Genomic DNA, 18275 nt, shown 5'->3' with positions numbered 1-18275 from the left:
CTGCAGGAGATGTCGGCTAATGGGATACGAAAATAAACTGTTTTGTTTGATCCGGAACTTTGAAATTTGAACTTTTTTTTTTTTTTTAATGGTCCTCAGTAGTCACGTACTAATTTGTGTGAATTATGCAAAATTATTTAAAATTTGGTCCCCATTGAACCATATTAACTCCTTTTTCCCCAGGTTCCCCAGAATGATCAGCACATTACTTTGTCAATCCAGAGATTTAAAGACGTGTACGAGCTAACTGGGCAGTGGCCATTTTACCTAATTTTTTGCATGCCTCCAAAACCTGTAGAAAGCGTGGTCACCACAAGTGATGATCAAAAACTTCAAGATTCAAGATTATTTATTTTCATATGCACATTTAAACAGACGGTTTGCCGTACAATGAAATTCTTACTTTGCTAGTCCACCCTTCAACAAGTCACAAAGTACTTAGCTAAAAATAAGAAAATTTAAAAAACAAAAAAATAAAAAATAAAAAAAATAAAAATGTAAATACAAGGCACAGTGAGTAACATAACATTATTGCACATTCTGATTGACAGTCAAGAGTATAAATATGGAGGTGACCTTGGGTCACAGCAGCAGTTAAAGTGTCTTTAGTGATCAAAGGTGAAAAGTGTCTACAGTGATGGTTCACAGTTCGGGGGTGGTCAAGGTAGCTGTCTTTTGTTGAAAAAGACAAAGTAAAAATGGAGGGACGGGGGGAGCTAGCATTCACAAGTTAGCTTTCAAAAGCCTGATGGCCTTTGAGTAGAAATTGTTTGTCAGTCTCGTAGTCCTGGATTTCAGGCTCCTGTATCGTCTGCCTGATGGTAGGAGGCTGAAGAGACTGTGCTGGGGGTGTGTACTGTCCTTTATGATGTTGTGTGCTCTCCTAGTGGCCCTGGTAGAGTACATGTCCTGTAGTGAGGGGAAGGCTGATCCTGGTATGTACTGAGCATTTTTAATCACTCGCTGGAGTGCCTTCCTGTCCTTAGCAGTGCAGTTTCCATACCAGACCGTAATTGAGCTGGTAAGGACACTCTCAACCGTACTTTTATAGAAGTTGCTGAGAATTTTGGGTGGCATACCAAATTTTTGTCAGTCTTCTTAGGAAGTACAGTCGCTGCTGGGCTTTCTTTATTGTTTGTTGGGTGTTGTGATCCCAGGTGAGGTCCTCGCTGATGTGGGTCCCGAGGACTTTAAAGGTTTTCACCCTGTCCACCTTTGTCCCCCTTATGTACAAAGGTACAGTGCACTCCTTCTCCATGGGTAAGTAATCATCTCCTTGGTCTTGTCTGAGTTCAAGGAGAGATATTATCCTGACACCAGGCCACCAGTTCTGTTACCTCCCTTCTGTAGGCTGCCTCAGGTCTCCCGGTGATCAGTCCGACGGCCGTAGTATCATCTGCAAACTTGATGATACTGGTGTTGTTCTGGGAGGCCACACAGTCGTGTGTGAAGAGGGTGTACAATAGGGGGCTCAGCACAAAACCTTGGGAGGTCCCTGTGCTTAGAACCTTTGTCCCTGATGTCTGGTTGCCGATTCTGACTGACTGGGGCTGGTTTGTGAGAAAGTTCAGGACCCAGTCACAGAGAGTTGGTGTCAGACCAACATTAGGTGTTTAGCAGTGAGTTTTTGTGAGATGACCGTGTTAAAAGCAGAGCTGTAGTCGATGAATAATAGCCTGGCATAGGTGTCCTTGCCCTTTAAGTGGGTGAGGGTGGTGTGGATGACGGTGTTGACTGCATCCTCAGTGGACCGGTTCTGCCGGTAGGCAAACTGTAGAGGGTCCAGTGTGTCTGGGATGGTCTTCTTGATGTGTGACATGACTATCCCTTCGAAGCACTTCATCACTATTGGGGTGAGTGCAATAGGGCGATAGTCATTCAGAGAGGTCACAGTGTTTTTCTTTGGCAGAGGCACGATGGTGGTGGTCTTGAAGCAGGTGGGCACAACAGCTTGTGCTAGTGACAAGTTGTATATGTCAGCAAGTACGTCAGCCAGCTCTGATGAACACACGCTGAGGGCCTGGCCAGGGATGTTGTCTGGGCCGGCTGCCTTCCTTGGGTTTGTTTTCCTCAGAACTGTACGTACCTCTGCTGTTGTCACAGTGAGTGGTGGGTCCTCAAGCGCTCCGTGGTCAGTGGTTGGTGTTGAGGACCTCGAAGCGGGCGTAGAACTCATTCAGCTCATCTGGCAGTGAGCGTTGGTTGTTTGTGACCCCCCTGCTCCCCTGCTTGTAGTCTGTGATGTGTTGCAGGCCTTGCCACATGCGCCGGGAATCTGTGGTGGAGTAGAATCCCTCCACCTTTTGTCTGCATTCTCCCTTGGCCTCGCTGATAGATTTACGCAGGTCATATCTGGCCTTCTTGTAGTCTTCAGTGTTGCCTGAGACAAATGCAGTGGAGCGGGCATATACCTTGGACCGAACATCACAGTTAATCCAGGGTTTTTGGCTTGGGTATATCTCTCGCGGCTGTGTTGGAGCCACTATGGATTGAACTTTCACAGTATCATGTTAGACCCGCTCGACATCCATTGCTTTCGGTCCCCTAGAGGGGGGGGGGTTGCCCACATCTGAGGTCCTCTCCAAGGTTTCTCATAGTCAGCATTGTCACTGGCGTCCCACTGGATGTGAATTCTCCCTGCCCACTGGGTGTGAGTTTTCCTTGCCCTTTTGTGGGTTCTTCCGAGGATGTTGTAGTCGTAACGATTTGTGCAGTCCTTTGAGACATTTGTGATTTGGGGCTATATAAATAAACATTGATTGATATCTTGTATTGTTTTGTAGGAACAATGTTTTCCACACATGTGCTGATGTAGCCAGTTACACTGAAAGCATATTCCTCTATGTCCACAGTGCCGTCATCCCTCTGAGCAGCAGTTATGAACATGTCCCAGTCTATACTCCCAAAGCAGTCCTGAAGCACTAGTTCAGTGTCTTCATTCCACACTTGAACAGTTTTTCTCACTGGGAGGGGGGGGCTTGCTTGAGGTGCTGTCTGTATGCTGGATATAAAAAAGCTGAGATGTGATCAGATAGTCCAAAGTGTGGTCTGGGTACAGGCTTGTAGGCTCCCCTCACGATGCAGTATACTTGGTCCAGAGAGTTTTTTTCCCTTGTAGGAAAGTTCACATATTGATGGTATTTCGGGAGGACACTCTTTAGGTTGCGGTGGTTAAAATCCCCAGCTACTTTGAACGCAGCATCGGGGTGTGCGGTCTCTTGTTTACTGATGACGTCATGCAGCAGCTTTGGCTCTGTAGTGGAATCCGACCGTGGCGGGATGTACACAGACAGTATAAACACTGCATTGAACTCCCTTGGCAGGTAAAAAGGTCTGCATTTCACCATCAAAAACTCAATGTCGTCCGAGCAGTGTCTTTCAACTACTTGTACATCCGAGCACCAGCGGTTACTCACGTAAACACAGACGCCGCCGCCTCTCACCTTTCTTGAAGCCTTTGTCCGGTCTCCACGGTAGACTGAGTGCGTTGCTAGCTGGATAGCAGAGTCGGGGATGCTGTCCGAAAGCCAGGTTTCCGCGAAAATAAGAGCACAGCATCCTCTCAGTTCACACTGGGATGTAATCCTGGTTCTCAGCTCATCCAGCTTGTTGTCGAGCGAGCGCACATTAGTTAGCAGCAAGTTAGGTAGTGGTGGTCGTGTAGCTCTAGAGCAGGGGTCACCAACGCGGTGCCCGCGGGCACCAGGTAGCCCGTAAGGACCAGATGAGTAGCCCGCTGGCCTGTTCTAAAAATAGCTCAAATAGCAGCACTTACCAGTGAGCTGCATCTCATTTTTACATGTTATTTATTTACTAGCAGGCTGGTCTCACTTTGCTCGACATTTTTAATTCTAAGAGAGACAAAACTCCAATACAATTTGAAAATCCAAGAAAATATTTTAAAGACTTGGTCTTCACTTCTTTAAATAATTTCTTTTCTTTTTTTCACTTTGCTTCTTATAACGTTCAGAAAGACAATTTTAGATAAAAATATAACTTTAAAAATGATTTTAGGATTTTCAAACACATTTTTACCTTTTAAATTCCTTCCTCTTCTTTCCTGACAATTTAAATCAACGTTCTCGTATTTTTTTAAATGTAAACAATAATAAGTACATTTTAATTTAATTCTTAATTTTAACTTCTTCAAACTTATTATGATTAAAATTCAAAAAAATTATTCTGGCAAATCTCAAAAATCTGTTGAATCAAATGTAAATCTTATTTCAAAGTGTTTTGAATTTCTTTTAAAATTTTTGTTCTGGAAAATCTAGAAGAAATAATGATTTCTTCTTTTTTAGAAATATAGCTTGGTCCAATTTGTTATATATTCTAACAAAGTGCAGATTGGAATTTAACCTATTTAAAACATGTCATCAAAATTCTAAAATTAATCTTAATCAGGAAAAATTACTAATGATGTTCCATAAATTATTTTATTGTTTTCAATCAATCAATCAATCAATCAATGTTTATTTATATAGCCCCAAATCACAAATGTCTCAAAGGACTGCACAAATCATTACGACTACAACATCCTCGGAAGAACCCACAAAAGGGCAAGGAAAACTCACACCCAGTGGGCAGGGAGAATTCACATTCAGTGGGACGCCAGTGACAATGCTGACTATGAGAAACCTTGGAGAGGACCTCAGATGTGGGCAACCCCCCCCCTCTAGGGGACCGAAAGCAATGGATGTCGAGCGGGTCTAACATGATACTGTGAAAGTTCAATCCATAGTGGCTCCAAGACAGCAGTGAGAGTCCCGTCCACAGGAAACCATCTCAAGCGGATCAGCAGCGTAGAGATGTCCCCAACCGATACAGGCGAGCGGTCCATCCTGGGTCCCGACGAGCGGTCCATCCTGGGTCTCGACTCTGGACAGTCAGTACTTCATCCATGGTCATCGGACCGGACCCCCTCCACAAGGGGGACATTTTTCAAAAAATATTCGAATCAGCTAGTTTTTCTCTTTATTTTTTTCGGTTGAATTTTGAATTTTAAAGAGTCGAAATACGAAGATAAACTATGTTTCAAAATTTTGTTTTCTTTTTTTTCAGGTTTTCTCCTCTTTTAAACCGATCATTTAAGTGTTTTTTTCATCATTGATTCTCTACAAAAAACCTTCCCTAAAAGGAAAAAAAATGTACGACTGAATGACGGACAGAAATACGCATTTATATATATATATATATATATATATATATATATATATATATATATATATATATATATATTTATTAAAGGTAAATTGAGCAAATTGACTATTTCTGGCAATTTATTTAAATGTGTATTAAACTGGTAGCCCTTCGCATTAATCCTGCTGTAGCCTTTAGCCTAGCATGTAGCCCCGCCGCCTTGTTGTTGTTGTTTTGTGGTTAGCTGGCTCTCGTCGTAGAAGAGAGTTGAAGTCCGTCAGCCTATAAGTGAGCTCATGGTGAGCTTTTCCGATGTCCAGAAGTGCATCTCTGTCATATCTTGTTGCTGTGTGCAAAAATTTTGCATTTAGGATGCAAATTAGTACTGTAATAAATAAAAAACGTAAATGTTGTCGGGAGGACGACGCAAAGACGTCAGCAACGGGAGGCTCCATCTTGCCATCTTGGCCCCCATTCCAAATGATAACCAGTGTGTGTGTGTGTGTGTGTGTGTGTGTGTGTGTGTGTGTGTGTGTTAGCCATTTTACAGTGTTTTAAATTATTGATCCGAGCAGTATCTTTTGATCCAAAGTTTGGCGCACACATAGTGACTCATTACCAACACTTCACAGGCTTTGTCTTGTGCACACAGACAGGAGGGTAGGACTGAATTCTTGGTCCCCATACACAGGACTCTTAAAGGAGCCCCCATCGAAACCCAAAAACCAAGTGTCGCCGTCCCATGCACGCACACCCCTTTTGACCGATTAAAGTTGGAACTGATATACCCAGCACCTACTATCTAGATAACCCCTCTGTATAATTTGGCATTTTTTTGTTTTTTATTACGTAAAAAAGCAAACAGATTTGATGTAAAATGGCCAAAATAACTCATCATGTGAGACAGGCCGCTTATGGCTATTTTTAAGAACCTTCTTAAAACCCTTTTTTATTCATTGTCTTTTAAAGGCCTACTGAAATGAGATTTTCTTATTTAAAGGTGGATCCTTGTCTCACCCGACACATTCTGACTTTTACAAAGCAATTACCTACCTGCTGCTACCTAGTGACATGGTTTCCCTGCCGAGTTTTACACAGCACAGACACTAAGCAACGGCACATTATTTGCAGATTATAATTATTGATTTGCAAAAAATATTTTTTGGACCAATTCGGTAAATTTGCATAATTTCTCACAGCACTTCAGACAATATCTCACTACACACTAGTGTGCTGCGGCACAGTGGTTGAAAAACACTGACTTAGGGATAAAACAATATCAGTATGTCATGGTATGTATGTAAAAATGCTATAGTGTGTAAATCTAAGTGGCAGAAATCATTAGGATCAACACACTCACTTTAATTGAATACAAACGTACCGCTCAAATGTTTTAATCATATTTATTACCACAAACATGTATTTTTAAGTGCAAATGATAGTCCAGGAACACCCAATGTTATAAGCAAAGTAAAAAAAAAATTTAAAAAAACTACTGTTGAGTGTTTTCAAAGTGACAATGTAAACATTCAGTGTAACAAGCGTAAAACAATAATACTCGACATTACCTTTCTGAGAAGCAGTGGACATTTTTTATTATCAGAAAAGTTAACTCACTATTTAACTTTTGGTAATGTTGATACCTTACTCACCAATTTAGCCAAACCATTTCTCATTTTGATAGGGGGGTGTTGGTGTAGTCTTAGATGTTCTCAATTCGATTCAACTTATTAAACTTTCACGGTTATAAAACTTTCATATTAAGATTTCTGAATACTTATATAAATTATTGTGAAGAGGGGCGTGGCCTGTGGACCTGCAGCAAAACAGGGTGTGCCAGGACCGGCACCCCGTTTTGCTACAGGTCCGCAGGCCACGCCCCCCTCCACAATTACATTTTTTTTTTTTTTTTTCAAAAGCCCAGGGGCCCTGCCATGTGTTTGGGTGCCCGGTACAACATCCCCACATACCCGCTACTTTGACGCCGCTACACTTTGGAACAACGTTACGTATATCCAGAAATAAGTGTGAGACTTAACATACTTTTTTTCCTTCACAGAGATTAATTTTACTGGCATTTTCTCATACATAAATTAACTGGTTTCCAAATGAATGAAGCAATGTTATCCTATTAGAGCCTGATTTGATTCGATTAGATCGATGTTGGGCATTGTGAATAATAAATGTAATCAGTTCAACACTTGCTTACCACAGTGATCTACATACAGTATATGCCAAAGAGAACAATCGCGGCGGTGCGATTGATTGATGTACTTTACATCGCACCTGGACGTGCAGGATTCCAGTGCCGATTGAAGTGAGCTCAGGGAGGGAAAACGAGAGCTCGTGGAAGCTTTGCAGCAAAGTTCTGCTGCGTGGGTGTGGGAGGACAACTGTGGAAATTAAAAGAGAAGGTATCGTGTTCAAACAGAGAGATGTTTTATGCAGAAGCCCCCGTCAAAGCTGAACGGATGAAGTAATTTCATTTTCATGCATGATCTGCAGCCCCACAGACCAGGGAAATTGCATGGGAGAGGAAGAGAAAGATACCGAGAAAAGAAGATTCAGGGCTTCCTTTTGCTCCGTTTGAATCTGTGATTATTCCCTCGGAATTCTAACCGAAGCAATGTTCCAGACTAATTTGGGAAACAAAAACAGCCAACACTCTGTTCTTTTCACAACTGAGATATTTTCCCCAGTGAAAAGTTAGTGGCAGCATATCACAGTGAAGCACAACAACAGTGATTGTCAGAACGTGACTGTGGGGGGGGGGGGGGGGGTATAGCTCAGTTGTGGGGCGGTATAGCTCGGTTAGTAGAGTGGCCGTGCCAGCAACTTTAGGGTTCCAGGTTCGATCCCCACCTCCACCATCCTAGTCACTTCCGTTGTGTCCTTGGACAAGACACTTTACCCACCTGCTCCCAGTGCCACCCATACTGTCCATCCATCCATCATCTTCCGCTTATCCGAGGTCGGGTCGCGGGGGCAGCAGCCTAAGCAGGGAAGCCCAGACTTCCCTCTCACCAGCCACTTCGTGTAGCTCTTCCCGGGGAATCCCGAGGCGTTCCCAGGCCAGCCGGGAGACATAGTCTTCCCAACGTGTCCTGGGTCTTCCCCTTGGCCTCCTACCGGCTGGACGTGCCCTAAACACCTCCCTAGGGAGGCATTCGGGTGGCATCCTGACCAGATGCCCGAGCCACCTCATCTGGCTCCTCTCGATGTGGAGGAGCAGCGGCTTTACTTTGAGTTCCTCCCGGATGGCAGAGCTTCTCACCCTATCTCTAAGGGAGAGCCCCGCCACCCGGCGGAGGAAACTCATTTCGGCCGCTTGTACCGTGATCTTATCCTTTTGGTCATGACCCAAAGCTCATGACCATAGGTGAGGATGGGAACGTAGATCGATCGGTAAATTGAGAGCTTTGCCTTCCGGCTCAGCTCCTTCTTCACCACAACGGATCGATACAACGTTCGCATTACTGAAGACGCCGCACCCATCCGCCTGTCGATCTCACGATCCACTCTTCCCCCACTCGTGAACAAGACTCCTAGGTACTTTGAACTCCTCCACTTGGGGCAGGGTCTCCTCCCCAACCCGTAGATGGCACTCCACCCTTTTCCGGGCGAGAACCATGGACTCGGACTTGGAGGTGCTGATTCTCATTCCGGTCGCTTCACACTCGGCTGCGAACCGATCCAGTGAGAGCTGAAGATCCCGGCCAGATGAGGCCATCAGGACCACATCATCTGCAAAAAGCAGAGACCCAATCCCGCGGCCACCAAACCAGAACCCCTCACGCCTAGAAATTCTGTCCATAAAAGTTATGAACAGAATCGGTGACAAAGGACAGCCTTAGCGGAGTCCAACCCTCACTGGAAACGTGTCCGACTTACTGCCAGCAATGCGGACCAAGCCACCCATACTGGTTTAAATGTAAATTAGATATTGGATTTTACTAGAGAAAAGCGCTGTATGAATATAACTTACTCACTTACTTACAGCGCAAGGTGAAAGTTCAACTCCTCCTGGAACTTTGGATTTGCCTCTGGGCACTGTTTAGCAAGGCCACTGCTTGCATGCAGTTCGACCATAGACAGTTTTTCAAGTTGCTGTTTCAAGATAGCACTTTGTGGCGCTATTATGTTTATGCGACGGCAAAGGACAATGTCGAGGTCGAACCATAAAACTCAGAATACCAACGTAAGAGCATTGTGAATGAACCTTTTCAGAGATTGTGTCCGTTCTCGAGTTTAGAAGATTTATACCAATGCTTCGATTAATCACACTGCTAAATAAATCAGAAATTGTCGAATGGACGTTGAGGAGCATAACACCGGTCCTTCCAGGATGACTCCCTTGATCCTCCCTCCATGGTATATATCTTTGAACTTTCAGACCCAACCTTATGTCAACATAAATTTGCCCCTTCTCTCCGGAACTCACTGTCCCTTTCTATCCGCTCATGTCGCAACCCCTACAACTTTTAAAAGACTCTTTTAGTACCCACTGCCAGTTTCCTAAAAGAAATAAAAGTCTATCGCAGAAAAATTGTCTCACCAAGACTGAAACGTCTTTCATCTGAGAGATGAATGAGTTAGGCTTCCATCTGAAATCATACCTGACCGACAGACAGCAAATCATATCTATAAATAACTGCAATTCATTCATTTTTATAATTATTGGTCGAAAAGACCTCACTGATTTGTGTCAAAGATTTCAACATATCACCCCGTCCCACTCCACGCACATCCGAACCTTGTTCTTATCTTGGACAAAAACTGTTCATTTGAATCTTATGTCAAACACATCAATTAAACAGCCTATCTCCACCTCAGGAACGATGCCTGTCTCCAACTCGTCCTCACCTTCTCCACCGCTGAAACTTATATTTATGTTTCTGAATTACTGTCAATCAATCAATCAGTCAATGTTTATTTATATAGCCCGAAATGACAAGTGTCTCAAAGGGCTGCACAAACCCCACCGACATCCTCGGTACAGAGCCCACTGCAATAGAATTCTGTAAGGGCAGTATGGTCGAACAGGGGTTAGTTTATGTGCCTCCCAATACGAAGGTCCTGAGTAGTCCTGAGTTCAATCCCGGGCTCAGGATCTTTCTGTGTGGAGTTTGCATGTTCTCCCCGTGACTGCGTGGGTCCCCTCCGGGTACTCCGGCTTCCATGCACCTGGGGATAGGTTGATTGGCAACACTAAATTGGCCCTAGCGTGTGAAAGTGGGTGTGGATGTTGTCTGTATATCTGTGTTGGCCCTGCGACCTGTCCAGGGTGTACACCGCCTTCCGCCCGAATGCAGCCGGTGGAAAAATGGAAGAATGGATGGCATTCTGTAGGGTTCAAGTCCTCAATAAACTTCTAACATTGCCTCCTCACCCATGTACTCTAAAAACTTCTCTGACGACAATGGAGGCTTATTTGTGTCTTGATCATGAAAGCTATTTTTTCGACACTGAATTTATTTAAGGTCATTTTTTCCGTTTGAATTTTCTTCAACTGATTTTTTTTTTTTACATCAAATTTTGCTGACAATTTCATTGGAAAGAGTAATGTGTTAAAATTCAGTGTATAAAGTTAAAGTTAAAAGACAAGTCATTGTTTTTTTTTGTCTGCTCGCGGAAAACAAACATCCTAATTGGCTCCCTCGAACGGCCTTGACGCTGTGGAAACAGGACCAGGCTGTTCTGAAAACACCCCCGAGGACACCTCAACGATAAGACGCTTTGTTCTCTCTCCCTCCTCAACAACACCTGGAGTCGAACTTTTGCAGATCGGCCTCAGTCTAAAAACATTACATCATCACACCCAAAACAATTGGGCATACACGCACACACCCCCACCCCCACCCCATGCCTTCACCACTGCTTTTTCCCCTCGGGTGATGGTTGGAAGGCAGCGCTTCAAAGGGAGGACATGTAATACTCTTCCATATCAGTAGGTGGCAGCAGGTAGCTAATTGCTTTGTAGATGTCGGGAACATGGTTTGTTGTCACGATCACAATATGCAGATAACAGCGGGAGGCAGAGTTCAGGTAAAAATTTATCTATTGCTTAAAGCAAAAGTAAACAAAAGGGGAATGCCACGAGGAAAATGCATTTAAGCTTAGGGAAGGCTATGCAAAACGAAACTAGAACTGAACTGGCTGCAAAGTAAATAAAAACAGAATGCTGGATGACAGCAAAAACTTGCAGCGTGTGGAGCTGAGATGGCCTCGACAAAGTACATCCGTACACGACATGACAATCAACAAAGAAGGATAGCAACGACTTAAATAAACTTGATTGCTAAAACAAAGCAGGTGCGAGGAATAGCGCTTAAAGGAAGACATGAAACTGCCACAGGAAAAGCCACCAAAATAGGAGTGCAATACAAAAACTGAAATACTACAAGAAAACAGAAATGAAAAAAACTCCAAATAAGTCACGGCGTGATGTGACAGTTCATGACAGCACAGCTACTTTGAGAAAAGACATATAGTGATGCATGTTTGGTTATGATTTGAATTCATATACAACAATTGCAATAAACTACTTTTTACTGCCAATGCTGCTGAGTTTCATTGTTTTTTTAAGTTTTCTGCTGGTGGTGTGCCTCCAGATTTTTTCAATGGAAAAAAAAGTTGAAAAACAATGAGATACATGGCCTCCTTGGCAAGAGGTAACAGACTAGTTTGTCTGATTTCATGAACTGGTATTCATGAATAAATATTACATTTCTATTACCTATGACCTACTCAGTGGTTTAGTGGTTAGAGTTTCTGCCCTGAGATCGGTAGGTTGTGGTTATGGTTACAGAGAGGAAATGACGGCAAAAGACACTAGGGGGTTTTGGCTCTATGTATTTTATTATATATATATATATATATATATATATATATATATATATTACCATATTTAGAATAATCAAACAAATAATAATAATAACTACGGAAATGGAGTGTAAGACAAAATCCAAGACTGAGTGGTGTTAGACTATGTGTGTCGTTAGCTGTTGTGTATTACCGTGATGTTGGCTGAACAAGCAGACAAATCCAAAGGGGGCTAGGCAAAAGGGGTCAGTGATCCGCGTGAAGTCCGTGGGGCAGAGAGAGGCGTCTGTGTCCGTGTCCAGAGCGAGGGTCGAGGATCGAGGAAGGCAGTCCAAAACCACCGGGGAAACAACTGGTAAACTACGGGAGAACAAACAAGGTTGTCAGACACGGAGGGAAAACGCAGAGAGAAAGAGAGCATAATTCTTCGGCTTACGGTACACCAAGGGTATACTAAGTTCCCGCATGGGTTAAGGGCCAATGGATCCTTGGGTCCACTGGTCCTTTATACAGCTCCCTCTCATCAGGACCAGGTGTGCTGATTGCTGATCTCCCACACCCTTGCCAGCATGTGGGCGCATTGGAATACGCCCTGGCCGTGATAGTTGTGAGTTCAAACCCCGGCTGAATCATACCAAAGACTATAAAAATGGGACCCATTATCTCCCTGCTTGGCAGTAAGTATCAAAGGTTGGAATTTGGAGTTAAATTACCAGAAATGATTCCCGGGTGCGGCCAACGCTGCTGCTCACTCCTCCCCTCACATCCCAGGGGGTGAACAAGTGGATGGGTCAAATCCAGAGGACAAATTTCACCACACCTACCGAGTGTGTGTGTGACTATCAATGGTATTTTAAGTTTAACTTTAACTATTAAACGCCGACACATATTTCAGTAATGAACGCTCTAGTGTCTTCAAGATGAGTTAGGTTCTCTTTATCATATTGAACAAAAAAAATAGTGGTCATGAAGCCCTATGAGCGTCTCTCATTTCTCCTTTATTGAGTGTCAGTTGCAGATTATCCTACGCATTCATTAAAAGGGAGACGAGGTGAAAATGCACCATCAGTAATTGTGACCTATCAATCTTAAAGACGGTGACTCAGATGTCTTTTTGGAAATCAAATAAAATCAATGCAGCTGAAAGAAGGGCCACAAATCCATCTTCCTTTGTCGGCAAGGCACTGAGCGAAAGTATTGACATTTTTACTGTTATAACAAAAAAAAAAAGGGGGCTCATTCTGAGAGACTTTAAAAATCCTTCACTGAATTACGTGTAAAGAAGAGCGAAAGTACACACTGAGATATTACACTTCAGTCAGACATCCCTGTTTATCATTATCAGTTTCACATTATCGTTGCTGGAGGCCTTCCATGTGTCCCTTCACAGCAAATAAGTAAGTCACTTTACACTTCAATTTCACAAAGAAAGTTACATTCAGACAGAACAAAATGCTTTCGCACAATGCACACCTATTTCTCACCTTTCAGCAATGGGTGATAGGAAGTTTATCAATTTACACTTTTGCAGCATGCCTCTTATTATAGAAGGTGTTAAAACGAACGAAACGGCTCTTAATTTTGTTTTTGTTCTTGTCTTTATATATATATATATATATACAAAGTGGGGCAAAAAAGTATTTAGTCATCCACCGATTGTGCAAGTTCTCCCACTTAAAATGATGACAGAGGTCTGTAATTTTCCTCATAGGTACACTTCAACTGTGAGACACAGAATGTGAAGAAAAAAACCAGGAATTTACATTGTAGGAATTTTAAATAATTTATTGGTAAATTATGGTGGAAAACAGGTATTTGGGCAACCATTCAAAGCTCTCACTGAGGGAAGGAGTTTTTGGCACAAAATCTCACGATACATGGCCCCATTCATTCTTTCCTTAACACGGATCAATCGTCCTGTCCCCTTAGCAGAAAAACAGCCCCCAAGCATGATGTTTCCACCCCCATGCTTCACAGTAGGTGTGGTGTTCTTGGGATGCAACTCAGTATTCTTCTTCCTCCAAACACGACGAGTTGAGTTTATACCAAAAAGTTCTATTTTGGTTTCATCTGACCACATGACATTCTCCCAATCCTCAGCTGTATCATCCATGTATCCATTTTGGTATAAACTCAACTCGTAGTGTCTCTCACAGTTGAAGTGTACCTATGATGAAAATTACAGACCTCTATCATCATTTTAAGTGGGAGAACTTGCACAATCGGTGGCTGACTAAATACTTGTTTGCCCCACTGTGTATATATATATATATATATATATATATATATATATATATATATATATATATATATATATCCATCCATCGATCTTCTTCCGCTTATCCGAGGTCGGATCGCGGGGGCAGCAGCCTAAGCAGGTAAGCCAAGACTTCCCTCTCCCCAGCCACTTTTTCCAGCTCCTCCCGGGGAATCCCGAGGCGTTCCCAGGCCAGACGGGAGACATAGTCTTCCCAACGTGTCCTGGGTCTTCCCCTTGGCCTCCTACCGGTCGGGCGTGCCCGAAACCCCTCCCTAGGGAGGTGCTCGGGTGGCATCCTGACCAGATGCTCGAATCACCACATCTGACTCCTCTCAATGTAGAGGAGCAGCAGCTTTACTTTGAGCTCCTACCGAATGACAGAGCTTCTCACCCTATCTCTAAGGGAGAGCCCCGCCACATGGTGGAGGAAACTCATTTCGGCCGTTTGTACCCGTGATCGTTTCCTTTCGGTCATGACCCAAAGCTTATGACCATAGGTGAGGATGGGAACGTAGATCGACCGGTAAGTTGAGAGCTTTGCTTTACGGCTGAGTTCCTTCTTCACCACAACGGATCGGTACAGTGTCCACATTACTGAAGACGCTGCACCGATCCGTCAGTCGACTTCATGATACATTTTTCCCTCACTCGTGAACAAGACTACGAGGTACTTGAACTCCTCCACTTGGGGCAAGATCTTCTCCCTAACCTGGAGATGGCACTCCACCTTTTTCCGGGCAAGAACCATGGACTCAGACTTGGTGGTGCTGATTCTCATCCCAGTCGCTTCACACTCGGCTGCGAATCGGTCCAGTGAGAGCTGAAGATCTTGGCCAGATGAAGCAATCAGGACCACATCATCTGCAAAAAGCAGATACCTAACCAGATAACCTCAACGCCTTGACTGCGTCTAGAAATTCTGTCCATAAAAGTTATGAACAGAATCGGTTACAAAGGGCAGCCTTGGCGGAGTCCAACCCTCACTAGAAACAGGTCTGATTACTACCGGCGATGCGGACCAAGCTCTGACACTGATCACACAGGGAGCGGACCGCCACAATCAGACAGTCCGTTACCCCATACTCTCGGAGCACTCCCCACAGGACTTCCCGAAGTACACGGTCAAATGCCTTCTCCAAGTCCACAAAGCACATGTAGACTGGTTGGGCAAACTCCTATGCACCCTAATGGACCCTGTCGAGAGTATAGAGCTGGTCCACAGTTCCAAGACCAGGACTAAAATCACACTGTTCTTCCTTAATCCGAGGTTCGACTATCCGGCGTAGCCTCCTCTCCAAACAAGCCATAGTGATAGTCCAGGGTAGAAGATGGATGAATAAGTGAATGGCTGAGACCCCTTTTCTACCCTAAGCTTCTTCAGTATTGCAAGACATGTTAGCTTATGTTGACCTTTTATGACGATATATGTCAATAAAGATGTCTTCTCTTTCTCACTCGTCCTCAGATTCGCTCGGACCAGGACAAGGATGTTGGCATTCGCTACAGCATCACCGGGGCAGGCGCTGATCAGCCCCCCAGCGGCATCTATAACATCGACCCCATCAGCGGCAACATGTTTGTCACCCAACCCCTGGACAGAGAGGAGCGAGCCTCCTTCCACGTAAGTTTAAACAAAAACAGAGTAAAAACTATCGTCTTGTCTGCTAAGCTCACTTTCTCCTCAAGCAGGTCGAGTTAGCTCCCAATTATCTGCATCGAAAATGTTGCCCCACATTTTTGTCAGCGTTTTCTCTTCCTTCATTTCCCCATTGATGTTCCGGCAAGCCAAAACAAAAGTCAGATCACATTCACAGGGCTTTGTGTTCCATCCCTCCATCCTCACAGGGGGTTCCAACTGATGCCCAAGCCTGCAATGAAATGCAAAAAGCTTGGACAAAACACACTTCAGCATGTCATTTGTTTGTCATTTGAGCAGAGGTATACAAACTACGACCTGTGGGCCAAGTGCTGCCCGCCGGCGTCTTCAGTCTGGCTTGCGAGACATCACACGGCTGAACCTTAGATATCTGTCGGTCTGCCTGTTACAAATGTGCCGCCATTGTGTGGGTTAATTTTGTAATTCCAGTCAATGACAATGAAATTCACTTGAAAAAAAAGCACAGCATGTATCTATATGACCCAATCCATACAACCCTTCCTACTCATGGCGCAACCAACACAGAAAGTTCACACACATGGTCACACATAACACAACCTGATCACTGAACTTCGATCATCCATCCATCCATTTCCTACCGCTTATTCCCTTTGGGATCGCGGGGGGCGCTGGTGCCTATCTCATGCGGAAGGCAGCGTACACCCTGGACAAGTCGCCCCCTCATCGCAGGGCCAACACAGATAGACAGACAACATTCACACTCACATTCACACACTAGGGACCATTTAGATCAATCAAAATGTATTTATATAGCCCTGAAAAGACACTGACTTGCCAAGTGTCTCAAAGGGCTGCAAAAACCACAACAACATCCTCGGCTCAGATCCCACATCAGGGAAAAAAACACAGAGGCTATTTCATCTCTACAAGCCTGCGAAAAAGGCTTGTAGGGTTGGAATAGTTTTGTGTTTTTTCCCAACCTAACATATATTCCACTCTACTCCAGTATTGGACACTGTATAACAGATACACCACAGTAACCTCGACTATATATATATATATATATATATATATATATATATATATATATATATATATATATATATATATATATGTATATATATATGTATATATATATATATATATATATATATATATATATATATATATATATATATATATATAAATGATAAATGGGTTACACTTGTATAGCTTTTCTACCTTCAAGGTACTCAAAGTGCTTTGACACTACTTCCACATTTACGCATTCACACACACATTCACACACTGATGGAGGGAGCTGCCATGCAAGGCGCTAACCAGCACCCATCAGGAGCAACGGTGGAATGTCTTGCTCAGGACACAACAAATATGACGAGGTTGGTACTAGGTGGGAATTGAACCAGGGACCCTCGGGTGGCGCACGGGCACTCCACCACTGCTCCACGCTGTGTGTGTATATATATATATATATATATATATATATATATATATATATATATATATATATATATATATATATATATATATATATATGTATGTATGTATATATATATATATATATATATATATATATGTATGTATGTATATTCAGCCTGTTGTTCACTATGTGGGCTCTACCGAGAATGTCTTTTTGGTTTGTGCAGCCCTTTGGGACACTTTTGATTTAGGGCTATAGAAATAAATATTAATTGATTGACTATTCTTTATTTGTTTTTAAATTGCCTTTCAAATGTCTATTCTTGGTGTTGGGTTTTATCAAAAAAATTTCCCCCAAAAATGCGACTTATACTCCGTTGCGACTTATATATGTTTTTTTTCCTTCTTTATTATGCATTTTCGGCAGGTGCGACTTATACTCCGGAGCGACTTATACCCCGAAAAATACGGTATTTATGTGTATATATATACATATATATATATATATATATATATATATACATATATATATATATATATATATATATATATATTGCTAGTGAGCATATTACGTGTCAAAAACTGTCTGTTCCATTTTACACAATGTTATGATTGATGCGTTGTTTGTTTGTGTGATAAGCAGGTCAAAGGTTTCTCTCCCTCCTCCGTCTTCTCTTGGTGCGTACATGTCGGCCTTTTCGGCTTTGTGCACAGCTGCCCCGTTTAAACGAGGCACCCTGACACAATGCCGCGAGCTCAACTTGAGCGCTCCGCTACCGCCCCAATGACAAGTGTACAGTCAGCCTGCGTGCAGCCTACAGGTTTCCCTCATGACTCACACCCACAAGCCGGCGAAGAATCAAGCGTGCGCCTCCAAAAGCTGTCATAAACAGCTTTTAGGGAGCTGTGAATTAAACATTCAGACCACACCAGAGCTCTGTTGACGTTAGGTCATTGGTTAATATACACACATTACAGGTTTCAGTTTATACCGCCAAAGAGTGCGACACCTCCACT

The 18275-nt window shown here is 43.3% G+C and overlaps 1 protein-coding gene across 2 annotated transcripts in view; it reads left to right on the top strand.

The window, feature by feature from the left end:
- Positions 1-18275, top strand: part of cdh4 (cadherin 4, type 1, R-cadherin (retinal)) — a 706961-nt gene that overhangs the window by 500230 nt on the left and 188456 nt on the right. Inside the window, exons 1-2 of one of the 2 annotated variants that reach the window (XM_061874926.1) lie at positions 3128-3323; positions 15687-15842. In XM_061874926.1, the coding sequence (XP_061730910.1) occupies positions 3237-3323; positions 15687-15842 (243 nt within the window). In that variant the 5' untranslated portion in view covers positions 3128-3236. Of the gene's footprint in view, positions 1-3127; positions 3324-15686; positions 15843-18275 lie in introns of those variants that run through there. The other variant, XM_061874925.1, reaches the window with a different exon arrangement.

The sequence above is a fragment of the Nerophis ophidion genome, linkage group LG16, assembly GCF_033978795.1.
Source record: "Nerophis ophidion isolate RoL-2023_Sa linkage group LG16, RoL_Noph_v1.0, whole genome shotgun sequence".
NCBI classification, from domain to species: domain Eukaryota; kingdom Metazoa; phylum Chordata; class Actinopteri; order Syngnathiformes; family Syngnathidae; genus Nerophis; species Nerophis ophidion.
Note: the sequence above shows the minus strand (reverse complement) of the source record. Positions and strands in the feature narration are given on the sequence as shown.